General features: G+C 37.4%; 1 protein-coding gene across 5 annotated transcripts in view; it reads right to left on the bottom strand.

Annotated features, from left to right (window-relative positions):
* Positions 1 to 21,108, bottom strand: part of ZEB2 (zinc finger E-box binding homeobox 2) — a 130,108-nt gene that overhangs the window by 4,062 nt on the left and 104,938 nt on the right. For all 5 annotated transcript variants that reach the window (XM_057744405.1, XM_057744407.1, XM_057744406.1 and 2 more), the window contains 6 exons: positions 14,214 to 14,402; positions 13,311 to 13,525; positions 10,583 to 10,691; positions 7,683 to 9,652; positions 6,113 to 6,293; positions 1 to 232 (listed from right to left, as the gene is read on the bottom strand). The exon at positions 1 to 232 is cut by the window's left edge and continues 4,062 nt beyond it. In XM_057744405.1, coding sequence (XP_057600388.1) covers positions 1 to 232; positions 6,113 to 6,293; positions 7,683 to 9,652; positions 10,583 to 10,691; positions 13,311 to 13,525; positions 14,214 to 14,402 — 2,896 coding nt within the window. The remainder of the gene's footprint in view (positions 233 to 6,112; positions 6,294 to 7,682; positions 9,653 to 10,582; positions 10,692 to 13,310; positions 13,526 to 14,213; positions 14,403 to 21,108) is intronic.

Genomic DNA, 21,108 nt, shown 5'->3' on the forward strand with positions numbered 1-21,108 from the left:
TGCCCTTTCTCGCGCGCCTCGCGCTCCGCCGCTTCCCGCTCCTCCGCCTCCCGCTTGCAGTAGGAATACCTGTGATTCATGTGCTGCGAGTAGGAGCCCGAGTGTGAGAAGCGCTTGCCACATTTATCACACTGATAGGGCTTCTCGCCTGAGTGAAGCCTCGAGTGCTCGATAAGGTGGTGCTTGTGTTTAAACGCTTTCTTACAAATCTGACACTGATGTGGTCTTTTTCCTGGGAGAGAGAACAAGATTACAGGGTGATTAGTGTCTGTGCGGGAAGTCTCTTTCCAAGAATTCTGTAAATGTGTCCAGACTGAGGCAGAAGGGAGTCTGCGAACGGCTGAAAGATCAACACACCTCAGTCTCATCGAGGGAGAGTTAGGAAGATGCGTTTTCATCTCATAATTTGGCGCTCTAATGCTTGCTTCTGGGTGCAATACAGTTAATAAACAAGAAGAAACTCCAAAGCTACTACAGGAAAAAAACCTCAGAAAGGAAGCTTTTAATTGCTAATTGCCTCATTAAAAACTCTGAAAAATGTCCTATTGAGCAAGAAATTTCTCGTGCGTTAGCACATAGTTTTCAGGTAATTCTTTTCTGTACATTTTGAAAACAAGGACTTGTATAAAAGTGATCAAGATGGCATCATCGCTGGCATTGCCAGGTGTACATCCTCTGCTTGTTACATCATAAATGGGCGCTTTGGAAATGGGCTTTACAGCTCAAACAGGAGCAAACTGCTAAGTCAGGCAGCAGCAGGAACAAAGATGATGTTAAGAATGTCTTATCAGCCATGCGCTTCTAAGAATACACATCAGAGAGGAAATCATTTGAAAACACAGAGTAGAAAGATGGATGTCATGGAAGCTGAACTGACCCCAAATAGTGTTTTCCCTCTAACGTTTTCCATGAGATGTCAACCACTTGTTGAGTGTTAAAATACTCTTCAGCTAGAGAATGCTGTCTTTCCTTTGGCATTCCAGGCAGTTTCTAACCAGCGTTTGGAACTTGAAACTGGTGCCAAGCCTAAACACATCTGGTTGGTTCCAGGCCACAAATAGCACTGGAATGCCTTCAACACCTTCCATAGCTCCCATACTTAAAAGTTTATTTCCAAAATAGAACTGACAAAAAAAAAATTTATCAGACTGATGCTCCAGAATTAAAGTCAGAAATGTGTCATGGAGAGCAGTGTGTGTCCTCATAACATACGTGAAACTGTGCTTACACTTCCTGATACGAACTTGCATTTCAGCAGATTGAAAACCAACATTAGTAGATGCAACACCATTTTCATTTGCTAAGTGACATTAAGATTAGGAAACCATTTCACGCACCTCAGGTATTCAGTTATATGGTGATACATAATCTCAATTAGTAATCAAATATCTCTACTAATGTTATTGAATGCCTGTGGGGCATGCTACTATTTAGAAAGTGCCGTAGGCTGCTATATGTTATTTCATTAATGATCTTTAGCGTACTGTAATGTCCAATATAAATTAAGTGATAAGATGTGATAAAGCACAATATTAGAGTAGGAAGAAGTTATCACCTGTAAGAGGAAAAATTAGAAAGGTATTTGTTGGTGGCTACTCGTATTGGGAATAAAGAAGAGTCTAGTAACCTGCTTCAAGGCAGCTAACAGTCTGAGGAAAAAAAGTGTAATTCAAACCACACAAGAACCACTCCTTAACTTTTGGAAAAGATGTTTTGAATGAGGTAAACTAGACAACAGAGAAGAGCATTTCAGTGGAATGCCAAGAGTTTAGAAAGATAGTGTGCTTTTTCATTTGACAAGACCACCAGGTGGGCAGGTAATTTAACAGGAAGCAGAAGTGCATTTGGGAGAAAGACAAGAGGTTTTGTCTTCCAGAAAACCTCAAGTCTCTATATATGAATGTGGTCTCTCTTGTGTGTACTTGGACCTTTAAAAAAAATGCTGTCAGGAACCAGGATAAGATGTTTCTGACAGTGGCAATTCATTCACAGAGGCAAGGTGGTGCAGTGCTAGATAGGGGAGATGGGTTCCAGAGTCTGACTGCCTGGGTTCAAATCCATCTTTCAAGACCAGCTGTGTAGTCTCAGGCATGTTAACCTCTCTGAGGATCAGGGTCCCTGTCGGTAAAAGGGAAGTCATTTGGGGACCTAACTTGTAGATTGGACATATGGAGTAAAGGAGACAATGTAGGGAAAGTGTTTAGCACAAGGACTGCACATAGTAAGGACTCAGTGGGTGTTCCATATTTTTATTTGTATTTATGAATACACATTCAATAACTTTGCAAGTCATAAGCAAGATGCATGTATCAGGAGCAGAGTACGTGGATGAAAGGAATCTGAATGGAGAGAAGAGAAATTGCAGATAAAAGCTTTCTTGGTTCTTTAGTTGTTACAGCACCCGTGGGCAGAACTGTCCTACAACCTCCCTTAACCTCTCAGCAGCTCAAGAGCATAAAAATGTCAATCAGTTAGGTCACTACATGGATTGCTGTGTGAATACTTTTGAACGAACATCACAGTTGATGTGGCACTCCCTTTTTCAAAGGAACAAAACACAGAGCAGTGTCCTGAGAGAGAGAGAGCATTCTCGAGGATAAGTTCAAGGCCTGTTAGAAATGCCTGGGGGATGCCCACTGAACTGCAGTGTAAGATAGATTCAATGCTTACAGGCAATTGATTTTCAGGGAATTCCTTTGATAATAAATAATATGTTTATATTGAAAAACATTGATTCTACACTATGAACTGACAACCTAAAAGGATAAAATGTTCAGCTATTATGTCATGCAAAGGACAGAATTGGGGAGCAGTGGTTTTGACCTATACCTTGTACTAAATAGTCTACCAACCTCCAGAAATTTCACTGGTAAGCATTTAATAAATTCAATTGAAATAGGAACTGACTTGGCCATTTATCTCTTTTTAACTTGTTTGATTGGTTTACCTAATTCAAATCAAGAGGTCCTGGAATTAAATTTCCACATGAACAAGATTCAGAAAAAAACACCCAAACTGACACTGAGTGAGCCGAAACTTTTTCAGGGTAAGATTTTTTCTCTAATATCAAGGTTCATGATTCACCTGACAGCTAGAATGATAACTGAAGTTAATAAATGGAAGGTTTGTGGTGTGAAAACTATTATCATGTGACTGAGAAATAAAATTAGCTGGTAGTTTATTGGAAACTTTGAGTTCACTCAAAAGTAGAAACATTTTTATTACTATTCTAAATAAAGTGGGTTTAAGAGCACCTACTGCAATGTCTCAAAAGAGAAAGTACTCAATAAACGTCAGATTTAAATTTTAGTGGAATATAAGTGAGTTCTTTACATTGCCTAACAGGAGTTTCAGATTTTTCTTTTCACAGTCCTTGTTTGTGACAATTAATCCTACTGAAATCAGCGTTTATATAGTGTTTACTTCCTCTGTCCCAGTCCCAGTTCCCAGCAAAAGCAAGCAAGCAATGAGCAATTGGTAAGGAGAATTAAGCATTGTATCTTTGGTGTCTGCCTAGGAAATAAATTAAACAGGCTGAGGTAAAAGAGCACAGGATCTCGAGAATAAAGTAGTTCATAATTTCCTTCTTAATTTAAACGATTCTATATGTTAAATTGTAGACAGATGTAACACATACACTTTACCAATGACACATTCGTAATCAACACATAATCAAATGACCATTCAACTTCATTTCCCAATCTTAGAATCAATCAACCCAAAGATTGTTCTCACTTATAATTTTCATATTAACACATTCTCAAAGTATTACTAGTGCTTAATATAAACAAATGAAAGGCTTGTGGGGCCCAATTAGGGAAGGAAAATGAACTAAATTTCCACATATATCATAGTGATAGAAAATTCATGAAGAACTTCACTTTGATGGAACCTAATACACTGATGGTAGTAATGTCATGAGATGTTTGGTCAGGAGACCAAAAAGTTAACACACGGGAAACTTGACAAGCTGGGAAGCCAACAGGAGGATAATTAATCACATGTTTAGAGAAACCATTGGATGGTTAGCATCTTGTTGCTAGGCAATGTTTCTAGGCAGCTGATCTTCTCATATCTTAAAGGACCAGAACTTTTTTTTTAATATGGTATATTTTTCTTATTGATTATGCATATTTGTGTTTGTCAACTTTGGGGTCTCTTAATTATCTATACACCTTGAAGTTGATGGACTAATTTATAAGAAATAAAGATATTGACTGGATGTCAATATGTATGACAGCCCTCACTAAAATAAAAGTTTTACACTTACCATGTAGTAAATAATAGAGTTTGCATATGGTCATATAATAAAAACAATTAGAGAGGGAAAGATGCCTTCAATGATGTGCCTATTGTAGTTGAATAATGAAATACAAAATATATTTGAGGTTGATTAAGATATGAAAGTAAATTTAGGTATGAAAATATCTTTAATCTATAATACATAAATAGGCCTTGGTACTAAAGAAAATATCTATTGATATCTATCATAAAAGACAAATGTAAGAAAATTGTGACGTTTCAGACACTGAATTATATCACACAAGTATAAAAACTATTGGGATTTGCTGTTCAAATTAGGTTGCTTTTGAAGTATCATTAGTTGAACTTTTGAAATAATAGCAATTAGTATCAGACAACTGAAGAAGAAGAAAACTGGATTTGTTGGAATAAGAGCACTGTTATTTATCAACCTTGTTCTTTTCACAAACACACTCAGTGCTTGATGTTGTAGAATTCGCTCAACTTTCCCCAACCCTTGGGTGACCGTCGTCACTTGTACTGCCTCCCTCACATGCTCAGTGAGGAATAAGGGAAGGTGATCAGTATAGATGCTTCCCAAGGATGGTTTTCAATCGCTAAAAAGGGTGCTACACATTTAGACAGTCAAAATATGACAGGAAGTATTTACATTCCCTTTTCTTCTTTTACTTTTTGGCCTCTTCATTATTTTTTCCTAAAGAGCATTCATGTTAGGTTAATTTTTTCCTTTATATTAAAAAAATTTTTTAAAGGCTCATTTTATTTTATTTTTTGGCTGCGCTGTGCAGTATGTGGGATCCTAGTTCCCTGACCAGGGATTGAACCCACGCCCCCTGCATTGGAAGGGCAGAGTCTTAACCACTGGACAGCCAGAGAAATCCCTATGTTAAAATGTTTAATGCTAGACATCTTGGTAAAAATGAGAATTTTCCTATAATTTCTGCCCATCAGTAGTTTGGTTGCAATCCTACATTCTTTCTTTTCCCACCTAGGGCCAGTACAGCCTGTCAAATTTCTAGTGGAGAAAAGCTGGAGATAGGTTAAGAACAGGGATGAAGTGGAGTTACTCTGTGGTTAAGGATGGAAGGAGGAGGGAGGGAGGGAACACAGGTGTAGCTCTAGGAGTTGCAGATCAGATCTTGGATTGTAGGAATTATTATTTCTTCACCTTATGGCACTCAGCTTTCTTTTGAAAAATTAACCCATTACTTCTCTCCTTATAGGGAAGAATCAGGCTGCTATCATGTCAACCCTGTATAATTCTCTCTAATGAGGAATGCATGAATTGGAAAGAAATGATTTAGATTTAGAAAGTTGTATTTTAGTCTTCCAAATATTAGTAATTTCAGTAGCTCATTTGGTCTATTATAACACTTTTAGTTTATTCAAAATATGGCCAATTTATAAAAACCAAACAGAATCCCCCCCAAATCATAGCTTACTTGATGTTTTGATGATGAAACAAATACAGTATTGACTGGATTTTTTATTGTTAAATTTTTCCATATATAGGCTCATCACAGCTTAAGAATTTGAAGATATTTTCAATAGCTGGCTTGTGTCATGCCATTTCACTGCCCTGGCCGTTTAAATACACCTTTGACGTGATTTGTGAATTTTGTGTACAGACTAACTCGAAAAATATAAGACAAGCACGCTCATAAACACATGAATGATCCAATAAACAGGCAACAAAAAAGTCCTACTGAGCTAGGCAAAAGCATTATTTCTTCCTTGTTGAAGGTATCAGCATATGCTACATCTTATGTTGCACAAGTGTACTCATTAAATATTATGAAATGTACAGCAGGCCGGGAAGCTCTAACTAGCTAGTCAAAGTCACTCATACCTGTGTGTTCGTATTTATGTCGCAGAAGGGAACTGCTTTTCTGGAATGTCTTGTCACATAAGTCACATGCATACATGCCACTCTCTGTCTTCTTGATCTTCTTTCGAGACAGACAGGAGTCGGAGTCTGTCATGTCATCTAGGCCTGACATGTAGTCTTGTGCTCCATCAAGCAATTCTCCCTGTGATATAATCACATAGTTCAACACAGTCGCTTCTCTTCGTGTTTATACCAAACAACTTCGCATCGGCTGACATTTGGAGAACCTCAGAGGTGCTTGCTACAAATCCATCTAGTTTTTAAAAACTATTACTTTCCATAAACCATATATAGTTTCACATTTCAACAAAAATATACGCCATCTCTGCCCTGGGTGGTAGAGCTTGTTATTTTTCAGGAATAGAAAATGGTCAACTCCGACGGTGAGAAAAACATAAAACTCCCCCAAATTCCTTAATTTTCTTTCTATCAGGAAATATCAGGGAGTGAGACTTAAACATCAGAATTTGTGTATTTGCCAGTGTGCTTAACTTTAGAAATGATCTGTAGCTGCAGAAACCCCATTTTAATTGAATTTTATATTTAGGTACAAAATGTTATTATTATGCAATCTATTTAAATGTATGTCTACCAACTAAAGGCCTCAAGCTATATTTTTATATTTAATTTTCTAATTTGAAATAGGGAATATTAATAACACTTTTTATCAATGTTCTATCTATGTTAAAACAGCCTTCAGCATTGAGCAATAATGAATGCGGATCAGTAAATTATTAAATTTCTTGATATTTATTTTGTCTTGATCCAAAGGAGTGCAAACTTGCATGATAACATACACTTACATTTGCTAGCCCACAGTTCAGTTTTCTTAGACTACGTTTGCACTAATTATTATTAGAGAAGATTAAATAGGCTTAAATACATTCACAAAGAGGGCAGATGTAGTGTAAATTGGAATACTGGAACAGCTGTTACAGAGGTGCACTGCTACTTATGCTCCTATTTTGCAAACAGGGATTATACTCCATGATGTTAAAACATACCTGCTTTTCTATTTGAAAAACCATAAATTATTTACTAGCTTGAAAACTGCAAAGGACGTCACGTGGACTGTACAAAAATATTTTTAAAATACTCTTCCAAATAAACGATTCTCTATAAAACGAAGTGCACATCAAATTTATACATGCATTACTGCAAACTGTGAGCATCTCTAAAAGTATGTGATAGTCACCAATGTTAACTTTTAGCATCTATGTAAGTCCTACCAAATATTCGTATCAGTGTGTAATTCTGAAAGCAGATGGATCAATATAAATAAAATCTCAAAAATACACGTAAGTTCTTTACCTTTCTTAAGGCCAATGTGCTTATGCAGCACAGTGTTCCACTGTTCTTCCATTTATTTGTCTAGCCCACTCAATTTTAGAGTCAAGTTCAAACCTACTCTTCTATTTCTGCTGAGAACACAGCACTAGATCTTTTCACTAAGATTATTTTTTTCCTACATATGCATAAACGATGTAATTTTCACCTCCTCTCTTCAGAGCAAAAGGATATGTCTCATTACCTGAAATCCTGGTTTCCGCTGGTACTTTCTCCTTTGCTGCATATCAGCAAAAGTAGCTGCTCCAGTTGGGTAAGTATAGGCCATATGCGGTAGGAAGCTCATCTGATCCAGTCCTGGGTACGGTCGTAGCCCAGGGATACTAGTTTGGACTGGTGGCATGAAAGTGGCAGGGGGAAATGCGCTTTGTGGAGGAAGAGCTGTGTATAGAGGTTTGGCACTAAATGGGTTCATGCCGAACACTGGGTTAGCGCTTTTGTTGTCCAGGTTACTTGAATTTGAAAACTCTTTCTTGATGAAAGTCAAGTTCAGAGGCTCATCTGAGTTTTCAGATGATGAAGAAACACTGTTATGGTCTAAATTTATGCTGCCAACTTTTGTTTTGTTCTTTGTGGCTATAATACTTTTGGGTTCTTTCATTTGTTTTGGTAATGACAAGTCCAAAGGCTCAGCCTGGAGCTCCTCAGAAGAGAAGCTGTTTGGAGTGTAAGAACTACTGTGGGAGTTTTTAGAAGATGTGGAGGAAAGATTTAAGGGAGAAGGAGTATTACTCCTTGAGTGGTCCAATTTTTCTACTGGCTTCATATTGGTAAAATGGGAAGGTTTCGTTAGCCTGAGAGGAGGATCACAATTCGTAACACTGTTGTGGAGTTCCGCTATAGATGGTGACGTGATGGAGTCCATAGGTTTTACGGGAGACCTGGGTAATAAAGAGTCTTTTGTGGGAGGGTTACTGTTGGGAGCTAACGGCTTGGAGCTCCTTTCCAGTGATGGTGACCTGGAATTTGAGTACTGGTAGACTTTTCGTTGCTCAAACCATTCCTTCACAAATTCCTGAGGAAGGCCCACAGCAATGGAAATTTTCAGCAGTTCATCAGAGTTGGGCTCCATGTTCATAGCATAATATGCTTTAAGTACAGACATGTGGTCCTTGTACGGGTTGATGGGGCTTGTCATTCCTTTCTCAGAAAGTACAGATGACAAGAGGAGGGCTTTATTATCAACAAAAACTCCGGCTTTGCTGGGGACTATGTTTTCATGGGGTTGAAGGACTGCCTTGATCTCTTCATTCATCTTACAAAGGTAACGTTCATGCTGATGCAAAGGAATGGGGCCAGGAAAACTTTCTTTACAGAACTGGCAGGAGAATGGAGTGGATATGTTGTGGTTCTCAATCATTTTGTCATCGGTGACCAAATCTATTAAAGTACGTAGCTTCTCTTTCTTTATGTTACTGATCTGTCGCCTTGAGTCAGTAGTCAAGCTCTGGAGGCAAGCTTTGGCTTCATTGACTTTTTCTAACGTGTAGTCAATAATACTTTTAGTGGCACCATTATGACTCACTACTGGAAGACCTACGGGTGGAATATTAGGAGAAGTAACTCCTTGTTCCTCAGGTTGAGAGCATGGATCCTTCATGTGATAACCTTTCAACTTGGAAATTTCCTCAGCCTTGCAGTCCATTTTTTGCCTGGAAACTGTGTTGTCCACAATCTGTAGAACCTTTTGTACCTCGCTTAAATTGCTATTCATTGTGGGAAATCCAAGTAAAGGGGCTTCCATCCCTACACCTAAGTGCTGCATTGGACTCTGAGCAGACGGATGAACTCCTAAAGGGCTGGTGGCTCCAAGTGCACCATTCATAAAGGGACTAGCGCCACTAAACCCGTGTGTGGCCATAAGAACTTTATAGTCATTGAAGTCTAGTGGTTCTGTTTTAATTTTAAGTAAGCCTGTTGGTTCAGACATACTAAGTGGTTTTCCATTCTCCAATTTATTTCTTAACTGGGTAATGGCTGAATTAGTAGGAGAAGAAGAAACAGAATTAGGGGAAGAACCCGTCTTGATATTGTTTCTCATTCGGCCATTTACAGAGATTAAGCCAATACATTTCTTGCTGCTGATGTGTGAACTGTAGGAACCAGAATGGGAGAAACGTTTCTTGCAGTTGGGGCACTCGTATGGTTTCTCACCTAAAATGACAATTAAAATTAACGTTACATTTTTTTTTGATTGGGTAACAACTGTAGTTGTCTACCAAGGCAAGAATCTGTGCAACCAAAGGAAAGGAACACAATGGGCCACCTCTACATTCTAGGCGCTTAGATTAGAATTATGCGGCTATAACTGTTTCTGGGCTTTATCTACTCTGGGAGGACATAATTCAAGATGTTAGCAGTGGAAGGTGAGGGCTATCTGTGCCTTTTTCAGCCAAGATCCCAAATCTTGTCTTGCCATCGGCAGCCTCCTATTTAAACAGAGTGTCAGATTAATGTGTGGTCAATAGCACAATAAAGATGTCACAGTATTTAAAGAGAAGTGAAGCCATGGCTTTAATCAACTCTGTGAAGATTCCATTGATTCTACCAATCCAACTAGTCCTTTGAATAGCATCCAATTTGGTAATAAAATGCTTGGCAGAGCTATCAAAATAGTTATAAAGAAGAAATCTCAGTGGTAGGATGTTGTTCTGTAATATACAGCTCTCAGGAATCAAGGAACACTTATCATACAAAAGCTCTTATCCAAAATTCTTCCACATTCTTCTTTCAAGGTTGGGTATCAAAAATGAATATCCTTCAGAATTTGCCAGCTGAATTTCTTCAGGTCAAAAACATTTAATCTGTAGAAGAGTTTTTTAAAGGACAAAAAGGAGCCTCTAGATTTCACAATAAATCAAACCACCTGCAATTTTCAAGAAGTGTAAGCACCCCTCTTCTTATTAGTAGTGCTACTGGTGGTACCAGAAGTCTCACCAAGACAAAGCAGGCACACGTAGCTTATGACATAAGTGGGTAGTTCCAAAAAACTACAAACAGGATTGTGTAAATTTTACACAATCTTTAAAAATGCCCCTAATGAAACAAAATGCAAATGTAAGCACCAGCCCCTCTGCTACTCACCACTGTGAATTCGCAGGTGTTCTTTCAGATGGTGTTTATATTTGAAGGCTTTGCCGCACTCTGTGCATTTGAACTTGCGATTACCTGCTCCTTGGGTCAGCATTTGGTGCTATAAAAGGAGAAAGACTGACATCAGTTTTGTGCAGGAGGAACAAAGCAAATTTGTTACAAATATTTTTAAAAGGCCTCTATTTTCAGACAGGCCAAAAGGTTTGAGTGCATGTTTATTTATTTGCCCAGTCTTTCAGAGTTGCAGTAAAAGTGATAATGTTGGCAATAAAATTGGAACAAATAAAAAAAAAAAGTGCTTTCACATGCGCATCCAACACTTGCTTTAGAATTATCTCTGTAGTCTCTTTTCCAAAATGTTTCTTTGAGCCGTTAGAGATGAGAAAGCATAATTGCAAAGATGTTTGTGGTTCTCTGTGTTTACTGCAAATTCTATGTTGCAATGCAACTATTTTGTCAAGCAAAAAAAAAAAAAAATATTATCCTCAAAATCCTAAATAGTCTCCCCAAAAAACTCCCCACACAAATAACTCATTTTATCAAATTTTCTGTATTGAGGTAAAAGTATATCTTATAATGAAGCAAGACCAATTTTAAAGAAGAAAAAAAACCCCCACACACAGAAATTAAAAAATCCTTTGCTATAAATATTTCATTACATGATAAGCATATTTAAATACCCCATTCATTGTGCTAGTAGCAAATATAAACCCTGTTTTTCCTGAGATGCTGCAATGTAAGATTGGACTCATTATCAAATGTAAGAGACAACATCTTGGGTTAGAGCTGCTTGAGCAGTTTTATCACAGGCCAGTAGGAAAGACTTCACGGACTTGTCATTTTCCTTTTTAGTAGTGTGCTAGGGAGTAGGGAGGAAAAAGAAAAAAAGTTTGCTGAAAAGACAAGTTAAAAGCAGCAAAGATATAATCAAACACAGCTGACCTTTTTGAACAAGGGAAAAAAAGCACTGTGACTTAGAATTCTGAAAAAAAAGAAAAAAAGAAAAAAAAAAAAAAGAAAGAAATACAGTCATCCACTCTGGATGCTCAAGGTAGGAGGCCAGCCTTTTTCAAGCAGCAATGACACAAAAGCCTTTTGCAAAAAGACAGCACAGAAACGGTATGACAACTGCTAGGGTGTGCTGAATCTTCCCACATTCCTAGTGAGACAGATGGTGTTACATGGGACACAGGGAGGTTTGTTCAAACAGCAGCAACCTTCAAAGATCAAGCGGAGCCCAGCCCGCCGAGCACCATTGAGGGACCAGCGCTCATATGTTGCTGAGTTGCATAAACAAACAGCAACAGCTGCTTTGTCTCCCCCCACAGCCCTCAGAGGACTACTATAAACTTTAGTTGTGCCACTGTTAATATGATACAATCATTTTAATTTACTAATTGTAAATGCCATGAGCAAATGAGGGGACTTTTCAACACCAAAGCTACCATTCATAATGCCACAATCACACTTCTGCATGTGAAATTTAAAGCAGTTATGCTAGATAAATATCTAGGCACTTTTTTTTTTTCCTGGAGTTTTTGTGCATATAACCAGGGGGAGAGAAACTGTTACATAAGTGTAACTATGCAAGCTTGGTTTTTATAACCGAACTTGGAAAAACATTCAGGTGACAAGTTCAATCAGATACAAATGAAATGATTTACATGAGCTGTTTTCTTAAAATAGTAAAATTCCATAATCTAGTATCAGCACCATTGCTTGATTGTGTTTGCTTATTCTCATTTCCCTTATTCGAAGAAAATAAAGCCCATAAGAAAGAAACATAAGAATTTTAGAGAATATCCTGTTCAATAATTTTTAAAACAGATATGGTGTCAAGGTTTGTATAGGCTGATTCCAGATCTGTAGGGCCAGTTATTGGGACCTAAGGCACACCATTTCTGTTACCATCTGAACACCTCATAATATCAATCTGCAATCAATTTCCCCAGGACAGAAAGAGCAGTTTTGCTAAAACATTTAACGGACACTATGAATCAATCCTGTTCAGTCATTTTAAGGATTTAAGAAACTATGCTGTTCAAGATAGAGTTTTTATTTTTTACACAAGGAAGCCAAAAGAGGCAGAGGAATTTTAACATTTAGTAACAAATATGCATATCAGGAAGGAATCATTTTTATTGCATATCCAACATTTTAGTATTAATCCAGTTTATTTTATATAGATATGTATATATATTATATGCTTTTTTGATTTTCTTTAAAACACTTAATTAAATTTCATAAACTAGCAGCAGCTTGTAAAAATAGTCCAAGTAATTGAAGATGTTATGTGACAAATAAAAAAAGATGTACACTTCTTTTACTATGAATTAGATCTTATGTGAAAAAAAAATCTAAGTAAAACTAGGTGAAAAATGGAATTAAAATTGCTGAGATGTTTAATAATGTATAATTAAAATGCTACAATTTCATTCACTTTTTGTGGAACATAAAAATGAAACTAAAGTCAAGTTAAAGTGCAAATAAAATTTCTAAATTAGAAATTAACACACTCATTCGATCGTGAACATAAGACTATTAAATCATATTAGAAGAGACCATCAAAAAATCATTTAGACCTCAATTAAAGCTATTACCATTAAAAGATCTGCATCTTCAAAATGCCATGAAAAATTAATAATGATTGCCAATCAAAGCAATATCGTTTCTCTAAGGGGTTATTATAGAAAGAAATCACTTAAAACCAACCCCCCACCTGATCTGTCCCTGGCTTGTGCGTCACCATATGCCGCTCGAGCTGGGTGCGGTAGGCAAACGTGTAGCTACACAGAGGGCAGGAAAAGTTCTCTTCATTCTTCTCGTGGCGGTACTTGATGTGCTCCTTCAGTGATGTCAAGCGCTTGTAGCCCCGGTCGCAGTAGGGGCAGGTCAGCAGTTGGGCAAAAGCATCTGGAGTTCCAGGTGGCAGGTCTGTAGCCGAGAGACGAGAGGGAGAGGAGCAGGCCAAAAGGTCAGTAAATCAATGGCAGCTAATGGGCTGACTGCCCGGGATGGTATGACAGGAATCACGGCAATCTGCTCCACGAGAGTGCCGCAGGCGCACACGGCCCCCGCGCACACCAGTCCCCTTGCACACCCAGGACATACTTGTCGGAATCAGCTCACACTGCGCTGGAAAATTAATTAATTACTGCAGCATTTGGGGGGGAAATTTAAACAGCTGAGAAATGAGGAAATTCTCTTTAGGTGACTGACAGTTCGTAGTAAACCTTTAGTCACATGTGACTCAGGAATTCATGGGGTGAAGGTGCTTTTCAGGTGTCGGTAAAGAAACAAAAGGTTAGGGTATCTCTAAACTTTTTTTTTTCCCTCAAAAGTGAAATATTTCAGAAAGATAGGAATCAATGTAGATATTTTTATCTCTTAGAAATAGGCTCTAATTGTTCTGGTTCTTTATTGGATGTACAGATGACACAAATTTGCTGACAAAAAAATTTCACAATACCCTAAAATTACAGTTCTAATCTTTGCTCATGAAATTCCATGCCTCTGCAGCTGTTCTTCAAATTTTAAGGTAAACACCCAGGCATGTAGTGCATTTGTAATTGTAACAGCTGCAGAGGTCAGCGTCGTGGCTAAAAATGAATTACAGCCTCACCATTTTCTTCCTGCCCATTGGCCTCTGGCGTGCCAAGGCGAGACAGCTCCTCGGGGGCTTCTGGGTAAATGATGGCTGTGTCACTGCGCTGAAGGTACTCTTCGATGCTGACTGCATGGCCATCGCGTTCCTCCAGTTTTCTTTTGGCAAAGTATTCCTCAAAGTCTGATGTGCAATTTGCATTCTTAACTGAAATGGCAAAAAGGAGAAGAAATGTCTTTTCAGGGCCTTCTTCCTGGGCGCCTCCATCTGCCTACATCATTGTTAGTAAGACACGTGAACTTGTAAAGAGATTACAAATACCTAGTTTATTTGTGGGAAGTGTTGCAGATGACTGACCAGTTATTGATCGAATGCTTATTCTCATAATATATGTAAAAAAAGAGGACACTTTGCTTTAAGTTAAATAGGCATATTTTATTTTCCTCTTCCTGGAATAGTAGTCTGCATGCTTCACAAAGAATCAAAGAAATTTTTTAATGTTTTTCAGGGAAAATTTAAAAAAAAAACAGAACTATATTCTAAGATCCATAAACATGAGAGATAATATGAGTTCAAAGGTACTTTAATAGTCTATATAAAACTTCCTTTTCTTTTAAGAAAGGTATATTTAATTTTTTATAGTCCACTAAACTTAATGTTCCTAACCACATATACATCCTGTTGCTAAATATAAGCTTTTAACCCTCCACTCTCTGAATATCACAGACCACCAGGACAACATAGTCCAAGAGAGATGTGAAAGGATGGATATTCCTAAAGAGATAACAATGAGACTTTGTTAAAAAATCAGAGAATGTGGGAGTTTATCTTTCCTTAAAATTTCAATGTTTAGCTCAGTATTTTAAAGCTGCTGAAAATAAAATTAAGCTTCACACTGATAGAAATAAAATAAAAAGTAACAGACGCAGTTAAGAAACTGGCCATACTGTCGTGTGATTTTGATATGATTTTTAACTTTTGTAGTTGTGACTATTCCCATGACATGAATAATAGTTATAAATCAATTTTAGCAACTTGTGTCCCAAGACTGTATGTTAGAAACCACTAGATATGTTTCTGAAATAAGGTGTGACTTAAATATCCTAAGTAAAAACTTTTATGCATGACAGTGTTGGGCAAGTGGCTGCCACATTATTCTCTACCAGCCATAAATGAAGAAAAGTCCTTTGCTAGTACAATTAATGGTGGGGCCCTACTGTCATAGCTTTTGAGAACAGTTAACTTTGATTCCACTATTCTTCATCTCACCTTCTCTGTCATAAAATATAGTAAAATACTTGCCATCCTAACTTTCCCTGGCAATTCGTAGGGCGATGTTCACACAGGCCAGTCAGTTTTTATTTTGGTTTTTGGCCTTAACTGTTATGAACTGTTAGGAGAAGAATAGAAAGTGGAACCTTCTATTAATCAACAAGTATTTACTGAATGCCTGGAATGTGACAGGCATCATGTCTTGTTTCGATAAGCAAAAAGTAGATCCAGCCTCATTCTTCAGGAAGCCATGCGAATGATCACTACGACTGATATTGTCTCAAAAAATAGATACAATATTACCAACTCAAATAAGTGTTATGAAAGAAAGTTGTGCAGTGGTATTACAGAAGTAACAGGGGCACCTGACGGGGACCTGAGGGGATCTGGAAGATCAGGAAAGCCTTAAATTGAGAAAAATGAAGTTAACTGACTTTAGCAGCTGGGGTAGAGCAGTAGTGACTGGAAGGAAAATGGAGCATTTCAGGATACGAAAAGACATTGCCAGAGCGTGGAGAGACAGGCGGGCAGCATGATGTAAGGGTGAAGAGGAAGGTAAGGACCAGACCCTGCAGCGTGTGCTAGTCCTGTTAAGGATCTGGGTTTTCTTCTAAGAGCAACAGGAAGCCATTGAAGGGTATTAAGCAGGGAGGACGGGTGGATGAAATTATGGATTATTTGCATTTTAAAATGACAACTCTGGCCACAGTATGATAGGGACTGCAGGAAGAGAAAAGTAGATTTTGGGAAACCAGTTAGGACTCTCATGACATTGATCAGCCAAAGGATAAAAGTGAAAGAATCAGTGATGGAGACTATAAGAGGTAGTTGGATTTGAGAGACACTTAAAGAAGTAGGATCATCAGATTTGGGGAAGGACTGGGGGTGCCAAGGAAGGAAAGGCTAAGACCCTCCCTCAGGTTCAGGCTTTTCGAATTTGGTGGATGGTAAGTGACAATCACCAAAGCAGGAAGCATGGGAATTCTAAAAAGATTTGAAAATATGAATGAATACATTGGATCAAATAAAAGAAAACTGGAGAGCATTACACTTTGTAGACTATTAAACTAAGTGCTAACAGTCTGAATACTGTGATCTCAAACCTTTTTCTTTTGCCACTCCAACTTCTGTTAATTTTAACAAGAGCAATGGTCTGATTCCAAGACCTGTATTTCCTTCAAATATAGGTTTGGAATGTGCAATAGTGGATAAAGATTTTATATCCTGAAATGCTGCTTAAAACTTTTCTTAGAATCTTAAGTATTAAAATCTTTTCTTAGAAGAATGTGGACATTGATTAAGATCACTTTCCCTCTGGTCTACTCACATTGTCACGGATGTTTTCCAAAGGATACCCATTGGTGGTGACTGTGATGGTGTCATTTAATGTGCACCATTAAGTCACTAGGGAGTATGAAGGAACTGCCAGCTTGTACAAACTATTTGTTCATCGTTTTGGATCATCAAAATGACCTCAGATCTATCAAAAGTCGCCTTTTTTTAAACACAAGCAAAGATAAAGGGGACAAAATGTGTGGGTCCAAGAGGAACCCTTTTTGAACAGCTTGACTGATTTGACCAGGGATTGACTTCTTTTTCAGCCCTGTGGCAGTAGAAAGTAAGGTAATAGCAACTTTCTAACTGCAGATCTACTCGAACGTTGTCAAATGTTTAAGACACAGTTTATTTAAGTTTTTCAAGAACACTGTCCCACTCGAAGATCCTTAGTGTAACCTAGTAAACATGGATGGATGTACATTTAATATCATCCTAATTTTATCTTGATATTTCAGCAAGTATTTGAATTATCTGGCTATCTTTGCATGAATTTTCATTTGCATATGAATGTTTCCATCAGAAATGTAATCAAATGCAAATTCAATTGGATTTGCATTAATAGCCTTTAGGCTTAAAAGGCAGGAAAATTCTGATTTTTCTGGATAGACAAACTAAACTGCATCTAGGTACACAACTGGTATTTGGAGAGGCAATTCACTCGCTAGATCAAATCTGGCCGTACTAGATTTCTATGTCAAGTGTGATAGGGACAAAAGATATCAAATCATGTGCTCTCATTAAGGATCATCTTTGATCATCTTTGTAGCCTGAGCATCGAATATACTGCCTAGAAATTAGTAGGCACTCAAGAATCAGTTATGGAATGAATGTGGAATAAATTATGTCCTTAACATTAATCTTGGTGCAGAAGTCTTCTAGCAAAAGGAAGCATAAGACAAGGCACCTACAGTTGAGCTAGGAGCTCAGACCAACTATTCAAATAATCGTAGAACAATTGTGTGATAAACGGTGTAGTCGTAATCATAAATACTTGCAAGAGTTTTATAGGCTCAGATGAGTATTCAAAAAGGGTTTCATGAAGAAACCCAATCATTCAAATCTATTTGCTCTATCAGGATTTTTTTTCACGTGGTATAGATATGCTATTAGTTATATATCTCAATATCTATCGTCACTTAAGTGAGCTAGAGTCTAACCTTCTATGAACAAGGTATAACCATCATAGATATAATATGTTTTTCCCTGGTGTTGCTATGGATACTAGTAACATATGGTTTTTTCTGCCCAGTACCATGACATTCTCCTTTGCCTGGGATGGCTCTGCATTGTCCCTATTGCCAACCTTATGGTACCCAAGGCAGCTGCCATGTTGTTGCTGATCCCCTAGCGACAGTGGATTAATCTGCACCTGAAGTGAAGCAGCCTTAGCCCTCCATCCTCCAGCTCAAACCAATGATTGGTCCAGTGGTAGTCAATTAATGCAACTGAGTTCAGTCAATCCCTTCCCCATGATTTTAGAACATGGTTCCAGAGAGGTCACCAAGGCAGATTTATTTTTTCCAAGCGACTGCAGCTATAAGATGTAGAATGAAAGAACTGATAAATCCCATGCAGAATAAGACGATTTATGAAGACAGAGAATGAAGCAGATACACAGAGAAAAGCAGAGACAAGATGGCAGGTGCCAACACTATTTTTCTAGCTACACTTGTTCCTGAGGCCAAGCAGCACCTGTGTCCTTCCCAGAGAGCAGAAAAATTCCCTTTTCTACTTTAGGCAATGTTGTGTTTCAACCTCCTAAGACTCCAAATCGCCCTAACTGTTACAATTCTAGAACAAATGATGCAATTTAATTTTGGTTACTCTTAAAATTGTTGGGAAGGATAATGTTTTGATTCTATTTGGAAGTTTGAATTTTTGGTTTTTACAAAGATTTTGTAATACTGTGTAGTGGACTCAGAGATGAGGTCGAAAATTTGCTAGAAAGCTATAAAATTCTTCACTGCATTTTTCTAGTGTAAAATCAATCTCATTTTCTTTTTTTTTTTTTTCTGTACTCCCCTTCACGCCTTGGTATCCTTGGAAGAATTGCCAAAACACACTGACAAAGTATATTTGCATGGTATTTATGATCAAACCATAGCAAAAATTCACAAGAAACCTCAAGTAATTTCTTCCCATACCTTCTCCAGAGATTTTGCATTTAGTCCTAAAATTTACCCTAATATCTTGCAAATATCTCAACCTTCCCTAAGGTCAGATAAACTTTCCTCTATCCAAAAAAAGAACTTCATTAATTAAAAATGTTTCCTCAGAGCCAAGTGTATTTTAATATCGTTAGGGTAAATTTCTAGGTCCCTTTTAAGTCCGAAAAGCCTCAAATTTCTTGTAAATGTGTTGGTCACTCTTACTAATGTTGCTAATTAATACTTTCATAAATACCCTTATGTCTATCTTAGATATTGATATTTTTGGATAGATGATGATGCATATCAATATGGACTGACTTTTCAAGTTATTGCCTAAAAAACAAGCAATGTTAACATCTCTAAATAAAATCTAAATAAAAGAGAAATATTGGTCTTCAAATCAGTCAACTCCCGCTCTCCCCATAATTGAGTTGTTTTAGGATATTTCTCAAAGATTCTTAATACTTTTACAAGTAATTGAATTATGATGAGACCTTGATACTTATTCCTTCTCCTTTTCTGTTTCCTTCTCTTTACTTTTAACCCCTCGCCGTTTATTTTCTTTATTTGTTACAAGCTTGTGTTCATGTAGGAAGACAGGTGCTCTATTAATGTTGGTCTATTATCTGGTATGTTTTTACCTTTCATTTAAAAATTGAAGAAATACATTTGAATATTATGCTAAGCCATTTTAATAAGCATCAAAATGAATAAATAATTTTTTTGGAAAAGAAAGTATCTTGGAGGGTCTAGAAGAGCTGAAGCAAGTATATGTAAAAAACTGAGTAGAATTGTTCATCCATTCCTTTGTTTAATAACTGTTTATTGAGTGCCTACTAGTATCAGAGAGTGTGCTTGGGGATGAGGACACAATGATATTGACTGAGAATTGTTTTCCTACTTCTATAATTCTCATATTTAGAGGCAAGTACATAAAATGGTTGTCATTCTGCAATATACAGACATATAAATACATACATGTATATCAGGGGAATATAAATACATATATGCATAGGGAGACCCACACACAGACACATACACACTTCCTCAGTATAATGTTGAAATTATGCATTTTTCATATCATCTGCTTTTATTCACTTCAAATATCAAGGCAAAGGGACCTGAAACCTAGGTAACTGTATTCATCAACTTTTTGAAAAATAGTCACTTTTTAAACAACATTTTAGATGGTAAGAAAACAGAGCAAATTATTTTAAATTTAGTCATTTGTATTAAATTTTTTAGTTTAAAGAAAGACCATATTCAGCATTTGTTGAGGTATATAAATTCTCATGGCTACTTTGTTTAACGTTGACTGATTAATGTAATATAAGCATTTTATCATTAAAAATGCATGTGTGCCTTTCTGCAGAAGGCTTCTAAAATACATACTGGCACCAAATATCTAAAAACAACCATGAGGGAAGACGATCTTTTTCTCATTACACAGCTACACAGGCAGCCCAGCAGAGCCTCTGACTGCTACAGAGGTGTGTGTAAAGCCAGGAAAGGCTCGTCAAAAGTGACAAAGTTTTCTTCTCTTCCTGGGAATTAGCACAGCGTCTGGGCCGGTCTCTCCATGCCTGCTCTGACATGGCTTTCTTCTGGGAGCACATATTCAGATGCCAGTGAGAGTTCCCCATGTGTAAGAGCTTCAGGAGAAGAAGTTCCAAGGGTATGGGAATCTGTAGTACTCCGCAGGATCAAATATCTCCCTAAACAGCAGGAAGCAGTCCAGTCAGGGACAGAGTCTAATTTTAAAGTGAGATTTTTTTATTAGGGGATTGTGAATATCAAGATTTGGATACTACTAACCCTTAGACAGTTTTGATTGCTATGTATTGGTACAAAGGCCATACCTTTAAAACAAAAATTCCCAAGTTAGATAATATGTGTTTGTCTTTCATATATCTGTGAAATCTAAAATTTTGCAATTGGTATACTACCAAAAAGACTCAGACTATTTTATTATATTTTAGAGTGGCTTATGAAGTATGGTATTTTTGCCCAATCATTCAGTGCTCTTTCATGTTTTCTGTAGAGATGTACACCTAAGGATGCTCTAGGACAGTGGTTTTTAAAATGTGGTGCCCAGATCAGCAGCATCAGTATTACCTGGGAACTTGTTCAAAATGCAAGTTCTTGGGGTCCAC

The sequence above is a fragment of the Hippopotamus amphibius genome, chromosome 8 (genome assembly GCF_030028045.1).
Source record: "Hippopotamus amphibius kiboko isolate mHipAmp2 chromosome 8, mHipAmp2.hap2, whole genome shotgun sequence".
In the NCBI taxonomy this organism is placed as follows: domain Eukaryota; kingdom Metazoa; phylum Chordata; class Mammalia; order Artiodactyla; family Hippopotamidae; genus Hippopotamus; species Hippopotamus amphibius.